Source organism: Mustelus asterias, chromosome 15 (assembly GCF_964213995.1).
Source record: "Mustelus asterias chromosome 15, sMusAst1.hap1.1, whole genome shotgun sequence".
NCBI classification, from domain to species: Eukaryota; Metazoa; Chordata; class Chondrichthyes; order Carcharhiniformes; family Triakidae; genus Mustelus; species Mustelus asterias.
The window spans coordinates 2,596,959-2,616,072 of record NC_135815.1 but is presented as its reverse complement, the minus strand read 5'-3'; the positions used below and the strand labels follow the sequence as shown (position 1 = coordinate 2,616,072).

The following is a 19,114-nucleotide window of genomic DNA, read 5'->3' as shown; positions in this document are numbered from 1 at the left end:
TTACTGCCTTTCACTATCGCTGCCACTCATGATCACTGCTGCTCACTATCGCTGCCTCTCACTATCGCTGCCGCCCACGATTGCTGCCTCTCACTATCGCTGCCGCTCACTATCGCTGCAGCTCGCAATTACTGCCTTTCACTATCGCTGCCACTCCTGATCACTGCCGCTCACTATCGCTGCCTCTCACTATCGCTGCCACTCATGATCACTGCTGCTCACTATCGCTGCAGCTCGCAATTACTGCCTTTCACTATCGCTGCCACTCCTGATCACTGCCGCTCACTATCGCTGCCTCTCACTATTGCTGCTGCTCATGATCACTGCTGCTCACTATCGCTGCCGCTCACCATCGTTTCCGCTCATTATCGCTGCTGCTCACCATCACTGCCCCTCACCAATGCTGCCGCTCACTATCGCTGCCACTCATGATCACTGCTGCCCACCATCGCTGCCACTCACCATCGCTGCCGCTCACTATCGCTGCCGCTCACTATCGCTGCCACTCACTATCGCTGTCGCTCACCATCGCTGCCGCTCACCATCGTTGCAGCTCACTATCGCTGCCACTCATGATCACTGCTGCTCACTATCGCTGCAGCTCGCAATTACTGCCTCTCACTATCGCTGCCACTCATGATCACTGCTGCTCACTATCGCTGCCGCTCACCTTCGTTGCCACTCATTATCGCTGCTGCTCACTATCGCTGCCGCTCACCATCGTTTCCGCTCATTATCGCTGCTGCTCACCATCACTGCCCCTCACCAATGCTGCCGCTCACTATCGCTGCCACTCATGATCACTGCTGCCCACCATCGCTGCCGCTCACTATCGCTGCCGCTCACTATCGCTGCCGCTCACCATCGCTGCCGCTCACCATCGTTGCAGCTCACTATCGCTGCCACTCACTATCGTTGCCGTTCATTATCGCTGCCGCTCACCATCGTTGCCGCTCACTATCGTTGCCGCTCACTATCGCTGCTGGTCACTATTGTTGCCGCTCATTATCGCTGTCGCTCACCATCACTGTCGCTCACCATCACTACCGCTCACCATCGTTGCCACTCACTATCGCTGTCGCTCACCTTCGTTGCCGCTCACCATCACTGTCGCTCACCATCGCTGTCGCTCACCATCGTTGCCACTCACCATCGCTGCCACTCACCATTGCTGTCATCACCATCGCTGCCGCTCACCATCGCTGCCACTCACCTTCGTTGCCGCTCACCATCGCTGCCGCTCACCATCGCTGCCGCTCATTATCGCTGCCGCTCACTATCGCTGCTGCTCACCATCGCTGCCGCTCACTATTGCTGCCGTTCACAATCACTGCCACTCACTATCGCTGCCACTCACTATCGCTGCCTCTCACTATCACTGCCTCTCACTATCGCTGCCGCTCACTATTGCTGCCACTCACTATCACTGCCGCTCGTGATCACTGCCACTCACTATCGTTGCCACTCACGATCACTGCCTCTCACTATCGCTGCCGCTTGCTATTGCTGCTGCTCACTATCGCTGCTGCTCACAATCGCTGCCGCTCACTATCGCTGCCGCTCACGATAACTGTCTCTCACTATCGCTGCCGCTTGCTATTGCTGCCGCTCACTATCGCTGCTGCTCACTATCGCTGCCACTCATGATCACTGCCTCTCACTATCGCTGCCGCTTGCTATTGCTGCCGCTCACTATCGCTGCTGCTCACTATCGCTGCTGCTCACTATCGCTGCTGCTCACTATCGCTGCCGCTCACTATCGCTGCCGCTCACGATAACTGCCTCTCACTATCGCTGCCACTCGTGATCACTGCCCCTCACTATCGCTGCCACTCACTATCGCTGCCGCTCACTATTGCTGCCGCTCACTATTGCTGCCGCTCACTATCGCTGCCGCTCACTATCGCTGCCGCTCGTTATCACTGCCTCTCACTATCGCTGCCGCTCACTATCGCTGCCGCTCACTATCGCTGCCACTCACGATCACTGCCTCTCACTATCGCTGCCGTTCGTGATCACTGCCCCTCACTATTGCTGCCGCTCACTATCGCTGCCCCTCACTATCACTGCCGCTCACTATTGCTGCCGCTCACTATCGCTGCCGCTCACTATCGCTGCTGCTCACTATCACTGCCGCTTGTGATCACTGCCACTCACTATCGCTGCCACTCACGATCACTGCCTCTCACTATCGCTGCCGCTCACTATCGCTGCCACTCACGATCACTACCTCTCACTATCGCTGCCGCTCACTATCGCTGCCACTCACGATCACTGCCACTCACTATCGCTGCCTCTCACTATCGCTGCCGCTCACCACCATTGCCGCTCACTATCGCTGCCGCTCACCGTCGCTGCCGCTCATTATCGTTGCTGCTCACTATTGCTGTCGCTCGCAATCACTGCCCCTCACTATCACTGCCGCTCACTATCGCTGCCACTCACGATCACTGCCTCTCACTATCGCTGCCACTCACAATCACTGCCGCTCACTATCGCTGCCACTCACGATCACTGCCGCTCACTATCGCTGCCTCTCACTATCGCTGCCACTCACGATCACTGCCCCTCACTATCGCTGCCTCTCACTATCGCTGCCTCTCACTATCGCTGCCGCTCACGATCACTGCCTCTCACCATCGCTGCCTCTCACCATCGCTGCCGCTCACCATCGTTGCCACTCATTATCGCTGCTGCTCACTATCGCTGCCACTCGTGATCGCTGCCGCTCACGATCACTGCCTCTCACCATCGCTGCCGCTCACCATCGTTGCCACTCATTATCACTGCTGCTCACTATCACTGCCACTCATGATTGCTGCCTCTCACTATCGCTGCCGCTCACCATCGCTGCCACTCACGATCACTGCCTCTCACCATTGCTGCTGCTCACCATAATTGCTGCTCACTATCATTGTCGCTCACCATCACTGCCGCTCACCATCGCTGCCGCTCACCATCGCCTCCGCTCACTATCGCTGCTGCTCACCATTGCTGCCACTCACTATTGTTGCCGCTCACCATCGCTGCCACTCACTATCGCTGCCGCTCACCATCGTTGCCGCTCACCATTGCTGCTGCTCACTATCGCTGCCTCTCACTATCGCTGCCGCTCACCATCACTGCCGCTCACCATCGCTGCCGCTCACTATCGTTGCCGCTCACCATCGTTGCCGCTCACCATCGCTGCCGCTCACTATCGCTGCCGCTCACCATCACTGCCGCTCACCATTGCTGCCGCTCACTATCGCTGCTGCTCACGATCACTGTCTCTCAGTATCGCTGCCTCTCACTATCGCGGCCGCTCACAATCACTGCCTCTCACCATCGTTGCCGCTCACTATCGCTGCCGCTCACTATCATTGTCGTTCACTATCGCTGCCTCTCACCAATGCTGCCGCTCACTATCGCTGCCGCTCACTATCATTGTCGCTCACTATCGCTGCCTCTCACCATCGCTGCCGCTCACCATCGCTGCCGCTCACCATCATTGCCGCTCACCATCATTGCCGCTCACCATCGTTGCCGCTCACCATCGCTGCCTCGCATTATCGCTGCCGCTCACCATCGCTGCCTCTCACCATCGCTGCCACTCACTATCGTTGCCACTCACCATCGCTGCCGCTCACCATCGCTGTCGCTCACTATCGCTGCTGCTCACCATCGCTGCTGAGTCTGAAAGGCAGATGAAACAAAAGATAGCAAAAACAAAGGAGAGTTTGTCCGTCCTCAGGTTAAAAGCTTCAATTCGAGGAGTAAGGAAAATAACGCAGACATGCTGAGGGCACAGATAGAAACACAGCAGAATGATTTATCTGTTACAGGAACACAGCATAAGCAGAGACTGGAATAGCAGCTTAATATTTCTGGTTACCAGATTTTCAGATGAGATAGGGAGGGGGGTAAAGAGGGAATGGGTTGGAGAATTTGGCTGGAGTTGTAATTACAGCTGGGAAGAGGGATGGTGTAGGAGAAACATGAACTGAGGCCTTATGGATTGAGCTTGGGGGCAAAAGAGGGGCAGTCGCAATACTGAGAGTGTTCTATAGACCCCCAAACATTCCGAGGGCAAGAGAAGAGCAAATATGCCGTCAAATCTCTGAGAAATGTAAAAACTCCAGGACAGCAATAGTTGGGAATTTCAACTCCCCCAATATTAACTGGGATAGTTTTAGTCGGAAAGGACTGGAGGGACGAGGATTATTCAGGTGCATTCAGAAGAACCTTTTGGACAATGGGAGCAAGTCTAAAAATCGAGGGTGGCGGTTCTGTACTTAGTTTTCAGAAATGAAGCTGGTGCAGACACAATGGGCCGAGTGGCCTCATGCTGGACCACTAACGTCCATGATTTTCTATAATGGGCGGCACGGTAGCACAGTGGTTAGCACTGCTGCTTCACAGCTCCAGGGACCTGGGTTCGATTCCCGGCTTGGGTCACTGTCTGTGTGGAGTTTGCACATTCTCCTCGTGTCTGCGTGGGTTTCCTCCGGGTGCTCCGGTTTCCTCCCACAGTCCAAAGATGTGCGGGTTAGGTTGATTGGCCATGCTAAAAAAAAATTGCCCTTAGTGTCCTGAGATGCGTAGGTTAGAGGGATTAGTGGGTAAATATGTCAGGATATGGGGGTAGGGCCTGGGTGGGATTGTGGTCGGTGCAGACTCGATGGGCCGAATGGCCTCTTTCTGTGCTGTAAGGTTTCTATGATTCTATGATTTCTAATGTCTTCCACAACAAAGAACAAAGAACAAAGAACAATACAGCACAGGAACAGGCCCTTCGGCCCTCCAAGCCCGCGCCGCTCCCCGGTCCAGGATTGAATCCTGAATCCAGGATCCCCGCCCAATTTTCCAGCCTATCTACATACCAATATCCTATCCACCGAGCTGTCCCTCACAGCTATGATACTTTGTTCATTACAACCTATTAACTTACCCCCACCCCCCCATTCCAGACCATGTGATCTCCAGGGAGAGGCGAAAACCCAGAGTGAAAAACCCCAGGGCCAATATGGGGGAAAAAAAATCTGGGAAATTCCTCTCCGACCCCCTGAGGCGATCGAAACGAGTCCAGGAGATCACAATGGCCCCGATCGGAAAATGCTTCCCAACCCTAGTCATTTCCACTTCCACGAACACCATATGAATTCCCTGCCCCCGAGACAGGTTCCCAACTATCCGCAGTCTCACTCTGTACTGGCACCAGCAAGATGATCGTAGAATGAAGGCTTGAAACGAGAAACCAGGAACAATTAGCCCGCGCCGCTCCCTGGTCCAAACTAGACCACTCTTTTGTATCCCTCCATTCCCACTCCGTTCATATAGCTGTCTAGATAAGTCTTAACCTCAGAATGTCCCAAAGAACTTGCCCCAATGAATTACTTTTGAAGTGTATTCGCTGCAGTGATGCGGACTCCGCACAGGCAGTGCTTTCTGCCGAGGAGTTAAAGGGGGTGATTTCCCTTCCCCCACATTCCATGTCGAGCGGGTAAATTCCATGGGAGTGGGAGAGGAAACAATGTCCAGATTGTGTGCAATGACCCCAGTGTGAACTGCGACCTCTCCAGGGAGAGTCTGCTGGTGTCGGAGTGGAGTCTGAACCTGAGACACTGAGTGTCAGTGCAGTTTGAGCAGATGTTTGGGCGGTTGGGCCAACAGGTCCCAGTCTGGGCCGGGTGTTTATATTTAGGATGGAAATGGAGGAGCCAAACAACAAACAAACACATTAAAGATTGAGGAGAGTGCCGATGAAAGATTAGCCGGCTGTCTGCTGAATGATTTATAACCACTTTTGTGTCTTGTTATCTGTTGTAGGGATTGAGAGTTCCGGATACTCACTGGTGTTCTCACAAGCACTGTTCACACCCACTGAGCAAATAATTCTCCTCACACACACTGCAGCAAATACAGAGGCAGCTGCAGAGAGGGTTCAGACAAAGCATAACGAACAGGACAATTGTCATTAGCACCATTTTACCCATGCCAGCTTTGATATTTGTGAAATTCACCTCATCCCATTGCATCACCTGCCTTTTCTCCTGTAATCTGGCTCTGTAATTTATTTTTGACATTATTATCCAGCTTCCTTGTGAAAGCTGTGATTGAATCTGTCTCCACCACACTCTCAGACAGTGCATTCCAGATCCTAACCACTCGCTGTGTGAATCTGTCTCCACCACACTCTCAGACAGTGCAATCCAGATCCAACCACTCGCTGTGTGAATCTGTCTCCACCACACTCTCAGACAGTGCATTCCAGATCCTAACCACTCGCTGTGTGAATCTGTCTCCACCACACTCTCAGACAGTGCATTCCAGATCCGAACCTCTCGCTGTGTGAATCTGTCTCCACCACACTCTCAGACAGTGCATTCCAGATCCGAACCTCTCGCTGTGTGAATCTGTCTCCACCACACTCTCAGACAGTGCATTCCAGATCCTAACCACTTGGTGTGTGAATCTGTCTCCACCACACTCTCAGACAGTGCATTCCAGATCCTAACCACTCGCTGTGTGAATCTGTCTCCACCACACTCTCAGACAGTGCATTCCAGATCCTGACTACTTGTTGAGTGAAAAAGTCTCTCCTCGTGTCACCGTTTCTTCCTTTGTTATTCACTACAAACTGTGCCTTCTCATTCGTGATCCTTCCACAACGGGAACAGTTTCTCCCTATCCAGCCTCTATCAAATCTCCTCTCAGCTTCTCTTCTCTTGAGGAATCCCAGATTCTGCAATCTATCTATGTAACTGATGTTCCTCACCCCTGAATCCATTCTCTTGAATATTTACTGCACCCTCTCTAATATCTTCACATCCTTCCTGAAGTGTTGGCCTGGAATTGGAAACAATGTTCCAGTTGAGGCTGAACCAGTGTTTTGTACAGGTTTGTCATAACTTCCTTGATCCTGTCCCTAGTTACAAAGTAAGAAGTCTAACAACACCAGGTTACAAAGCCAGGATCCTGTCAGCCTTATGAACCATTGTCTCAATCTGCGCTGTTACCCTAAATGATTTGTGCATATACCCCCAGTCCCTCTACCCCTGCACCCTCTTAGAATTCCACCTTTAGTTTAAATTGTCTCTCACTGTTTTCTCCACCAAAATGAATCACTTCACAATTCTCTGTGTTAAATTGCAGAGCTTGGGAGTGAAATCTGTCTCCACAGGAAGAGGGAGACCTTTCTACATTGTGTTACTACAATAAGATTTCCTGTTGGAGGCAGGTTCTAGCCCCACTGCTCTCAGTTGTGCAATGGTTTGTCTCTGAGATAAGGGGAGGGAACAAAACTCAGTTCGTGCTCTACCCCAACTCCCAGTCTTGTAAGATCAGGCTCCACTGTGATTTCTCCAAGTTCAATCGTCTGCCAATTCAAACTGTCAGAACCTGAACAAGATATTCCCAGTTCTGTTTTCGAACCTTCCCAATTCTGGAATCTCCTCCAGCCCCTCAACCCTCCGAAATAACTGTACTCCTCTAATTCTGACCTCCTGTACATCCTCGCTTTAAATCACTCCATCAGTGGCCGTGCCTTTGGTTTCCTGGATATTACATTCTGGAATTCCTTCCCCAAACCTCTCGCCCTCACTCGCCTCATTTCAGCCACTCCTTAAAATCAATCTCCGTGTCCACACTTTTGGCCATCTGGCCAAATATCTGCTGGTGTGGCCGAGGGTCATGTTTTATTTCACATTGCTCCTGGGAAAGACATTTGAGACATTCCTTTATGTTCAGGATGATATATTGATGAAGGTGTGGCTGTGTCCAGAATAGCCACCGTTGTGTCTGTGATCCAGATGAAGATCACTCTGGGGAAGGAGGGGGAATGGCGAGAGGAGCAGCCAGTGTGATCTGTGCAGAATAGAGGAACCTCCTCTGCTCCTCGCTCGGTTAATAAGAATTGAAATCCATCGGCACTTTGCTCACGCTCCAATTATCAGCTGGGGGCTGGTGCAGACAGCACGCATCACAGATATTCTGACTGCAGAATATCGCAAAGAGAAATGAAATGCTTGAACTGGTTGATTGGTGCCCATTACATCAGGGCACAGATTAAATAAATGTGCCTCTTAGTCACAAATTATTAGAGCAGAAAATGTTTCCTCATCTCTGAGAGTGATGGACAGCAACCAGTTCAGTCCACCCTCACTTACCCTTCATTCAACTGCACACATGTTCCACCTCTGCTGCCGCTGCCCTCTCACACCAGCAGCACGGCGGATCCCATGACTATATTTCCAAGAGGGACGTGGGAATTCTCTCCAATGGGTCGGTCAGTATTTATCTCTCAAAAAACACCACAAAAATCAGATTTTCTGACAATTATCACGTTGTTGTTTGTGGGATCTTGCTGTGCACAAATTGGTCCCCACATTGTCTACTTTACAACAGTGACTTCTCCTCAAAGGTTCTTCACTGTCAGCTACATTGGACATTCTGAGGTGGTGACAGGCGCTATAGAAATGTAAGCTTGTTCACCAATCCTTGATGAGCTTCAGGCAAGATAACTATTTTCAAACGGGTGTCGCCCATTCTGCAGATGGTGGGGCAATGTCCAAATCATTGAGTTCCGATTTGCTCACCACCATAACTCCGGGGGATTTCCTGACCTAATGTTACACATGAACACATGGATATAGGGGTTAGCAGAAGGCCACTCGGCCCCTCGAGCCTGCTGTAATATTACTGATTCATTCAGCCAGTTTATTGTTCTGTTATGAAGCTGCGATTAATTGCTATTTTCTTCCCCTCTGGAACAGGATGAGAAAAACCAGATGATGACGACCAATGTTTGGCTCAAGCAGGTGGGTTGTTGTTGTAATGGGAAGCTTCCCGACCCCAGATCCAGATGTTGGTCAATGTCCGTCCCACAGCTTTCATTGGCCAGCCTGACAGCAGCAAGAACATGTCCCACAGCCAATCCCCAAAGGGCCTCATGGCCAAGTCACTAGAGCCAGGCTGGTGGGAGGCAAGCATTCGGGGCATCCGGGCATATACAGAGGCACTGCTTGTGTTTAGCCAGCAGATACCAAACTTCCAACCACTCAGCAAGCTAGGACCACACTTTCCAGGTCCTCGGGACCATGTGGTCACTCAAAATACCCGGCCAACTGGAGACCTGATGGATCGGAGGGCAGCACGGTGGCACAGTAGTTAGCACTGCTGCCTCACAGTGTCAGGGACCCGGGTTTGATTCTTAGCTTGGGTGACTGCGTGAAGTCTCCACATTCTCCCCATTCTCCCCGGGTTTCCTCCGGGTGCTCCAGTTTCCTCCCACACTCCAATGATTTGCAGATTAGGTGGATTAGCCATGATAAATCGCCCCTTCGTGTCCTAAAATATGTAGATAGGGGGTCAGCGTGGTATACACATAGAGTTATGGGGATAGAGTGGGGGTTGTTTATTTATTTAATGTTACGCCGCTGTTTAAAAAAGGAAGGAGACAAAAGGCGGGTAACTATAGGCCGGTCAGCTTAACGTCTGTAGTAGGGAAAATGCTGGAATCCATTATTAAAGAGGAGATAGCAGGGCATCTGGATAGAAATGGTTCGATCAATCAGACGCAGCATGGATTCATGAGGGGAAAGTCGTGCTTGACGAACATGTTGGATTTTTATGAAGATGTGACTAGGGCGGTTGATGGAGGAGAACCGGTGGATGCGGTGTTTTTGGATTTCCAAAAGGCGTTTGATAAGGTGCCCCATAAAAGGCTGCTGAAGAAGATTAGGGCACACGGAGTTGGGGGTAGTGTGTTAAAGTGGATTGGGGACTGGCTATCCGACAGGAAGCAAAGAGTCGGAATAAATGGGTGTTTTTCCGGTTGGAGGAAGGTAACTAGTGGCGTGCCGCAGGGATCGGTACTCAGGCCGCAACTATTTACCATTTATATAGATGATCTGGAGGAGGGGACGGAGTGTAGGGTAACGAAGTTTGCAGACGACACAAAGATAAGTGGAAAAGTGAATCGTGTGGAGGACGGAGAAGATCTGCAGAGAGATTTGGACAGGCTGAGTGAGTGGGCGAGGATATGGCAAATGGAGTATAACGTTGATAAATGCGAGGTTATACACTTTGGAGGAAATAATAACAAATGGGATTACTATCTCAATGGAAACAAATTAAAACATGCTACCGTGCAAAGGGACCTGGGGGTCCTTGTGCATGAGACGCAAAAGCCCAGTCTGCAGGTACAACAGGTGATCAAGAAGGCAAATGGGATGTTGGCCTATATCGCGAGGGGGATAGAATATAAAAGCAGGGATGTCTTGATGCACCTGTACAGGGCATTGGTGAGGCCGCAGCTGGAATACTGTGTGCAGTATTGGTCCCCTTATATGAGGAAGGATATATTGGCATTGGAGGGAGTGCAGAGAAGGTTCACCAGGTTGATACCGGAGATGAGGGGGTTTGGATTATGAGGAGAGGCTGAGGAGATTGGGTTTGTACTCGTTGGAGTTTAGAAGGATGAGGGGGGATCTTATGGAGACTTATAAGATAATGCGGGGGCTGGATAGGGTGGAGGCGGAGAGATTCTTTCCACTTAGTAAGGAAGTTAAAACTAGAGGACACAGCCTCAAAATAAAGGGGGGTCGGTTTAAGACAGAGTTGAGGAGGAACTTCTTCTCCCAGAGGGTGGTGAATCTCTGGAATTCTCTGCCCACTGAGATGGTGGAGGCTACCTCGCTGAATATGTTTAAAGCGCGGATGGATGGATTCCTGAGCGGTAAGGGAATTAAGGGTTATGGGGATCAGGCGGGTAAGTGGTACTGATCCACGTCAGATCAGCCATGATCTTATTGAATGGCGGGGCAGGCTCGAGGGGCTAGATGGCCTACTCCTGCTCCTATTTCTTAATATCTTATGTTCTTATTTATTTATTAGTCACACGTAGGCTTACATTAACAGTGCAATGAAGTTACTGTGAAAATCCCCTAGTTGCCACACTCCGGCGCCTGTTCGGGTACACAGAGGGAGAATTTAGCACAGCCAATGCATCTAACCAGCATGTTTTTCGGACTGTGAGAGGAAACCGGAGCGCCCAGAGGAAACCCACGCAGACACAGGAAGAACGTGCAAATTCCACATAGACAGTGACCCGAGCTGGGAATCAAACCCGGGTCCCTGTGAGTCAGCAGTGGTAACCACTATGCTACCGTGCTGCCCCAAGGCATGAGTAAGATGCTCTGTCAGAGAGTCGGTGCAGACTCGATGGGCCAAATGGCCTCCTTCTGTATTTGGGGGTTCTGTGACCTGTTGGTTTTGGTTTGGGGAACAGCTGAATCGTTGATGTTTCTCTGTGGAACTGATGGACCTGTTGGCGCAAACCTTGCAGAGCGGATGAGGCACTGCCTTAAGTTGAGTGCCAGGACGGAGGATGTGAATCTATACATTCCATTTAATGTTGATGTGAAGATACCTCTCGAGTTAATTATAATTTAATTCCTGTCACAGCTATTGAATTATGCTGGTTCACTCAAAGTGGGTGGAATCACTGGGTCAGGGGTTCAGTAGGGTCAGTGAACAACTCTCTCTGGGAACTGTGTGTGAATCTTCACTCTCCGTACTGACTCTCCAGTCTGCTCACACACTGTCACAGCTCCTCATTCCAGCAGACATATTCCTGATTCCCGCTGTCTTTTTCAGGAATGGTGTGATTATAAACTCACATGGAATCCCGTCGAGTTTGACAATGTTACTTCAATCCGTGTGCCCTCTGAGATGATCTGGATTCCCGACATCGTCCTTTACAACAAGTAAGTTTCACAATTTCAAGGGATGAAATTCTTCAGAGATTTAATACAGAGGAAGGTCAGCGGTGTATTTTCACAGAAGCAACAGGGAGAATAATCTAACCTTGATGGTACAATTCTAAAGAGTGCAGGATTAAAGGGAACAGTGCGTGTGTGTGCATGCCTGTGTGTGTGTGTGCATGCCTGTGTGTGTGTGTGCATGCCTGTGTGTGTGTGTGCATGCCTGTGCGTGTGTGTGCATGCCTGTGCGTGTGTGTGCATGCCTGTGTGTGTGTGTGCATGCCTGTGCGTGTGTGTGCATGCCTGTGCGTGTGTGTGCATGCCTGTGTGTGTGTGTGCATGCCTGTGTGTGTGTGTGCATGCCTGTGCGTGTGTGTGCATGCCTGTGCGTGTGTGTGCATGCCTGTGCGTGTGTGTGCATGCCTGTGCGTGTGTGTGCATGCCTGTGTGTGTGTGTGCATGCCTGTGTGTGTGTGTGCATGCGTGTGCATATGTGATAATCTTTCAAGATGACAGGACACATTAAGAGACCGTTTATTAAAGTTTGATTTGATTTATTTGACTTGATTTATCATGTATTAGTATACAATGAAAAGTATAGTTTCTTGCGCGCTATACAGACAAAGCATCCCGTTCTTAGAGAAGGAAAGGAGAGAGTGCAGAATGTAGTGTTACAGTCATAGCTCGGGTGTAGAGAAAGATCAACTTAATGTAAGGTAAGTCCATTCAAAAGTCTGATGGCAGCAGGGAAGAAGCTGTTCTTGAGTCGGTTGGTATGTGACCTCAGACTTTTGTATCCTTTTTCCCGATGCAAGGAGGTGGAAGAGAGAATGTCCGGGGTGCGTGGGGTCCTTAATTATGCTGGCTGCTTTGTCAAGGCAGTGGGAAGTGTAGACAGAGTTAATAGATAAGCGGCTGGTTTGCATGATGGATTGGGCTACATTCATGACCTTTTGTAGTTCCTTGCGGTCTTGGGCAGAGCAGGAGCCCCAGACCAAGCTGTGATACAACCAGAAAGAATGCTTTCTATGGTGCATCTGTAAAAGCTGGTGACAGTCGTAGCTGACATGCCAAATTTCCTTAGTCTTCTGAGAAAGTAGAGGCACTGATGGGCTTTCTTAACTATTATGTTGGCATGGGGGGAGCAGGGCAGGTTATTGGTGGGATAGTAGGCATTGAGTCGAATAAAGAGCAAGTTAGACTTAACCTTTGTTTGTTGTCAGGGCACAGCTGGAGTATTTCACTCAGTTCTGGTCACCACACTTCAGGAAAGATGTGAAGGTCCTCGAGAGGGAGATTTACCAGATTGCCTCCAGGGTGAGGGGATTTTAGCAGCAGGGTTAGGGAGGAGAAGCTGGGCTTCTTTTCCTTTGGGCAAAGGAGACTGAGGGGAGGATTGAAAGAGGTGGACAAGATTCTAATAGGTTCAGAAAAAGTAGACAATGAGAAACCTTTTTCGTTGGCTGAGGGTTCAAGGAATAGGAGCTGTCTTCTCAACTGGGTTTGTACTGACTGGAATTGAGAAGAATGAGAGGGATTTCATAGAAACATATAAAATCCTGATGGGACTGGACAGGCGAGATGTGGGAAGAATGTTCTCGATGTTGGGGAAGTCCAGAACTAGGAATCACAGTCTAAGAATAAGGGATTAGCCATTCAGGACTGAGATGAGGAAGAACTTCTTCACTCAGAGAATTGTGAACCTGTGGAATTCTCTCCCACAGAAAGCTGTTGGGGCCAGATATGTTCAAGGGGGAGCTGGACGTGGACCTTGTAGCTAAAGGGATTAAGGGGGATGGAGAGAAAGCGGGAGTGGGATACCGAGAGTGCATGATCATCCATGATCATATTGAATGGTGAAGCAGGCTCGAAGGGCCGAATGGCCTCCTCCTGCACCAATTTTCCATGTTTCAATGTTTCTATGTAGGAGGACACAGAGTTTGGATTTTGGGCATGGGATTCAGGAGACCTGTGGGAAAGAACATTTTTACACAGAATGGTAATGAGTTGGAACAGCTGGAATATTGTGTACCGCTTTGGTCTCCTTACTTAGGGAAAGATAGAGTTGCATTCGCAGCAGTGAAGAGAAGGTTCACTTGATTCATTCCTCGGATGAAGAGATTGTCTTTTGAGGAAAGGTTGGACTCTGTCCATTAGATTTTAGAAGAACGGGAGGTGATCTTATTGAAAATATTAGATCCTGAGAGGACTTGACAGGGTGAATGCTGAGAGGATGTTTCCCCTTGTGGGAGAGACTGGAACTAGGGGACACAGTTTAAAAATAAGGGGCCTCTGATTTCACAGGGAGATGATGCAAATGTATTTGTCTCAGAGGGTTGTGAGTCTGTGGACCTTTGTCCCTCAGTGAGCAGTGGGTGCTTTATCCAAGGCTGAGTTCGACAGGGTCTTGTCTGACAAGGGCTTGCCCCAAAGTGACAACTGTTGTTATTCTTTCATCTTAATCCTCACTGGCCCAGGAGAATGTCACGATGTCTCATGGATTATCTGACTGCATCCTGAAGCCCTGATTAATAATCCCGGGAAAGGATGTTCAGATCCCATTGTGTCTGAAAATTCAAAAATTCTTTAAAATTCTGGAAGTATCAAGTTATTCTCGGTGAAACTGGCCACGGGGATATAACTACCGCAAAATACTGCGGATGCTGGAAATCGGAAATAAAAACAGAAAATGCTGGAGACAGGATTAACATTTCGAGTCCGTTTGACTCTGACAGAACCATGAAGCTGTTAGATTTTCCTAAAAACTCAGTTGGTTCACTAATGTCCCTCCGGGAATCAAAGCTGCTGTTTGTACCCAGTCTGGTCATTGTGTGACTCCAGAGCCACAGCAATGAAACTTGTCTCTGAATTGACACGTGCGGAGAGGATTACGAGATTGAGTGATAAATATCCGCTTTTCCCACAAAGCCCACATCCTGAGAACGGCTTAAAAATAAATCGCAAGTCAATGGTTCTCTTTTGATTCAGTGGGCAATGTCTGCAGAGATTTCGTGCCTGTTTGACAGATTGAAAGATTTAATTTGATTTTTATGTACCTACTTATCTCGTTAGTGCATCTTTGCTGAAATGCGGAGAGCAGCTTTGATATTGGAGTTTGCACTCAGTGGAAACTGCAAGCGAGGATCGGTACATTCACTCGAGGCACATCTTGCGAGATACTCCAGACCTATTTCACTGAGTAGATGTAGCACAGTGGTTAGCACTGCTGCTTCACAGCTCCAGGATCCCGGGTTCGATTCCCGGCTCGGGTCACTGTCTGTGTGGAGTTTGCACATTCTCCTCGTGTCTGCGTGGGTTTCCTCCGGGTGCTCCGGTTTCCTCCCACAGTCCAAAGATGTGCGGGTTAGGTTGATTGGCCAGGTTAAAAAAATTGTCCCTTAGAGTCCTGGGATGCGTAGGTTAGAGGGATTAGCGGGTAAAATATGTGGGGGGAGGGCCTGGGTGGGATTGTGGTCGGTGCAGACTCGATGGGCCGAATGGCCTCCTTCTGCACTGTAGGGTTTCTATGTCTAAAATTCTATCCATTTTAATCAATGTAAAGTTAACTGTTCATTAATTCAGACTGATTACAATAAACTGCAAGGGCTGCACCTTCGAGGGAGATGGATAGGTTAGATTTAGCAAGCATGCATTATTTGAAAGTTAAAGTACCAGCTTTGTCTTAATGATAACTTACTCCCTGGTCCTGACAGCTGTATAAACCCGTTGTATTTGCATGTTCCAGTGCAGACGGGGAGTTTGCTGTCACCCACATGACCAAGGCTCACCTCTACTCCACGGGCAGAGTTCAGTGGGTGCCCCCGGCGATCTACAAGAGCTCCTGTAGTATTGACGTCACATTCTTTCCATTCGACCAGCAGAATTGTAAAATGAAATTTGGCTCCTGGACGCACGACAAGTCCAAGATTGATCTGAGGAGCATGGGCAGGAACGTGGATCTGAAGGACTATTGGGAGAGTGGCGAGTGGGCAATAGTCAACGCTGTGGGAATTTACAACAGCAAGAAGTATGACTGTTGCTCTGAGGTGTATGTCGATATCACATACTCCTTCATTATCAGGAGACTTCCCCTCTTCTATACCATTAACCTCATCATTCCCTGTTTGCTCATCTCCTGTCTGACTGTCTTGGTCTTCTATTTACCATCAGGCTGCGGAGAGAAGATCACGCTTTGCATATCGGTGTTGCTGTCTCTCACTGTCTTCCTGCTGCTTATAACAGAGATCATCCCCTCCACCTCCCTCGTCATCCCGCTAATCGGTGAATACCTACTGTTCACCATGATCTTTGTCACCCTCTCCATTGTTATCACCGTCTTTGTCCTCAACGTCCATCATCGCTCGCCCAACACACACAAGATGCCCAGGTGGGTACGGAAGGTCTTCCTGGATTTCATTCCTCGCTGGCTCTTCATGAAGAGGCCTGGACCCAAGACGGAAACCTTCACCAATCACTTCAGCCTGCTGGAGCTGAAGCTTAGCCCCCCGCGATGCTCCCCCCAAACAGAGCCCGAGGCCCCCTGTTTCAGCCTGCCCCTGTGTCACCCCAGGACAATGGGCCACCACAGTCACGGATACCAGTGTCGCCATGAACCCAACCGGTATCCAGCTGGGAGAGCCAATCACAGCCAGAGAAGCAGTCTGAATAATGGCACCCAGGCGGAACCCACCCTGCTGCTCTCACCCAGCATCATCAGAGCCCTGGAGGGAGTACACTACATCGCCAACCATCTCCGAGCCGAGGATGCTGACTTTTCAGTAAGTGTTGCTGCTGGTGGGGAGAGACATGGTTACAAGGTGACCAAGGTTGGGAAGTAAATAGTCTGGGGTGCATGATATTTCTAAAAAGACTGACAGAATACCAAAGGAGGAAGGGTACAAAGAAAGAACAAAGGACGAAGAAAATTACAGCACAGGAACAGGCCCTTCGGCCCTCCAAATCTGTGTTGATCATGATGCCCTAACTAAACTAAAAAAAACCTTCTGTCCTTACTTGGTCCGAATCCCTCTATTCTTTCCCTATCCTTGTATCCATCCAGATGCCTCTTAAAAATTGCTAATGTGCCTGCTTCCACCACCTCCTCTGGCAGCGTGTTCCAGGCACCCACCACTCTTTGCGTGAAAAACTTCCCTTAACTTTCCCCTTCTCACCTTGAACCTGTGCCCCCTTGTAATTGACACTTCCACACTTTGAAAAAGCCTCTGACTATCCACCCTGTCTGTGCCTCTCATAATTTTGTAGACCTCTATCAGGTCTCCTCTCAGCCTCCGCCTTGCCAGTGAAAACAATCCCAGTCTATTCAATCTCTCCTCATAGCCAACACCCTCGAGACCAGGCAACATCCTGGTGAACCTTCTCTGCACTCTCTGCAAAGCTTCCACGTCCTTCTGGTAGTGTGGTGACCAGAACTGCACGCAATACTCCAAATGTGGCCAAACCAAGGTTTCATATAGCTGCAACTTGATTTCCCAACTCACGTACTCAATGCCCTGGCCGATGAAGGCAACAGGCCATATGTTTTCTTATTCACCTTGGCCACCTGTGTTGCCACTTTTAGGAAACTATGGACCTGTACGCCCAGATCCCTCTGTATGTTAATGTTCCTAAGGGTTCTGCCATTTACAGTGTAATTCACAGGTAAATTTGATCCTCCAAAATGCATCACTCGCATTTGTCCAGATTAAACTCCATCTGCCATTTCTGTGCCCAGCTTTCCAATCTATCAATATCCTGTTGTATCCTCTGACAATCCCCAGCACTATCAGCAACTCCACCAATCTTGATGTCATCCCCAAATTTACTGATCAGACTACCCACATTTTCGTCCAGATCACTTATATATACTTCAAACTACAGAGGTCCCAGCACTGATCCCTCCGGAACACCGCTAGCTACAGATCTCCATTCTGAAAAACACCCTTCCACCGCTACTCTGTCTTCTATAACCAAGCCAGGTCTGTATCCATCTGGCCAGCCCACCCGAAATCCCACGTAATTTTAGTTTTTGAACCTGATAATAAAGGATACCATAAGGACATTCATGAGAAAGGATCTTGGTTGAGGAAATGAGGAAGTAGCGTCAGTATAGGTGGAGATTAGGAATAGCAAGAGTCAATATGTTGTGGAACCAACTGGTGACACAGATATTTTAGATTGGACAATGAGGTAAGCAGTAATCTGTACAAAATTCAGCAAGAAATAGTGATCTTGATACCATTAAATTCAACATTAAATATATCACCATACTTTCACTGTCACTGGGTCAAAGTCCTGGAACTCCCTCCCTAACTGCACTGTAGGTGTACCTACACCACACAGACTACGGAGGTTCAAGAAGGCGGGTCACCACCATCTTCTCAAGGGGCAATTAGGGATGAGGAACAAATACTGACCTAGCCAATGACACCTACATCCCCATAAATAAATACATTGAAAAAGCTGAAAACTGTATGTAGAGACCAAGTCAAGAAAGGGTTAATGAGAAACTGAAAATCAAGGAAAGAGTGAGGTTGAAAACTGCAAACCTGACACAAAATCATCAACGGAAAATGTTTGTGACTGCAAAGACCAAAGTCTCCAATGGGAAATGGTTAACCAAGAGCTGAGGAATTGATAGAGGAATAAATGTTGACATCATTAAAAGGGGAAAATGGTTAACTGGACGCAGGAAATAATTTCCAGACTCTGAGTCTAACGTGGCAAATGGTTAACAAAATCCCTTCCCGAGAAACAGAGTTGCTCGATCCACTGGGAATAATCTCAGTTAATGATTGCTCATTGCACGCTGGCTGTTTCTCCAGAGTTCCAAGTTCTGTCCTCCAGGAGTTGCTGCCGGCACCGGCACCGGTCCTGATTGTGCAAGGACAGTGGGTGAAACAGTGAATCCCAGACTGGGTGTATCGGGACCAATCCTCTGTAAAATCCTCAGTCCAGGGTATCGGGATCTCCTCCAGGCCAATGAGCAGTGAAGGGGTTTGCTGAGTTAGTGAGGGGGTGGGGGAGGGGGGTTGGGGGTGGGAGGGAGCGGGGGGGTTGGGGTGGGAGCGGGGGGGTGGGAGGGAGCGGGGGGGGGGGGGTGGGTTGTTGGGGGGCGAAACCCAATCCGTGTCATTGAACAGAGTGACAGAAATCCGCACGGACTTTCATCTGTTCATTGCACCATCCGAAGATTATCCAATTTCTGATGCTTTTCCAAACTGCAACCCATCCAATATGTTACAAACTCCGTCTTACAGATCAGCGGAGACATGATTAGACATTTCATGATGACCCTGTCAGGCCTATAGCACATTTCCACGAAGATCTCCCTGGGAGTAGAGGGGAGGGGAGTAGAGGGGAGGGGAGGGGAG

General features: G+C 49.4%; 1 protein-coding gene across 1 annotated transcript in view; it reads left to right on the top strand.

Annotated features, from left to right (window-relative positions):
* Positions 1-19,114, top strand: part of LOC144504771 (neuronal acetylcholine receptor subunit alpha-2-like) — a 29,360-nt gene that overhangs the window by 9,433 nt on the left and 813 nt on the right. Inside the window, exons 3-5 of the mRNA XM_078230514.1 lie at positions 8,754-8,798; positions 11,638-11,747; positions 15,490-16,522. Of these exons, the coding sequence (XP_078086640.1) occupies positions 8,754-8,798; positions 11,638-11,747; positions 15,490-16,522 (1,188 nt within the window). The remainder of the gene's footprint in view (positions 1-8,753; positions 8,799-11,637; positions 11,748-15,489; positions 16,523-19,114) is intronic.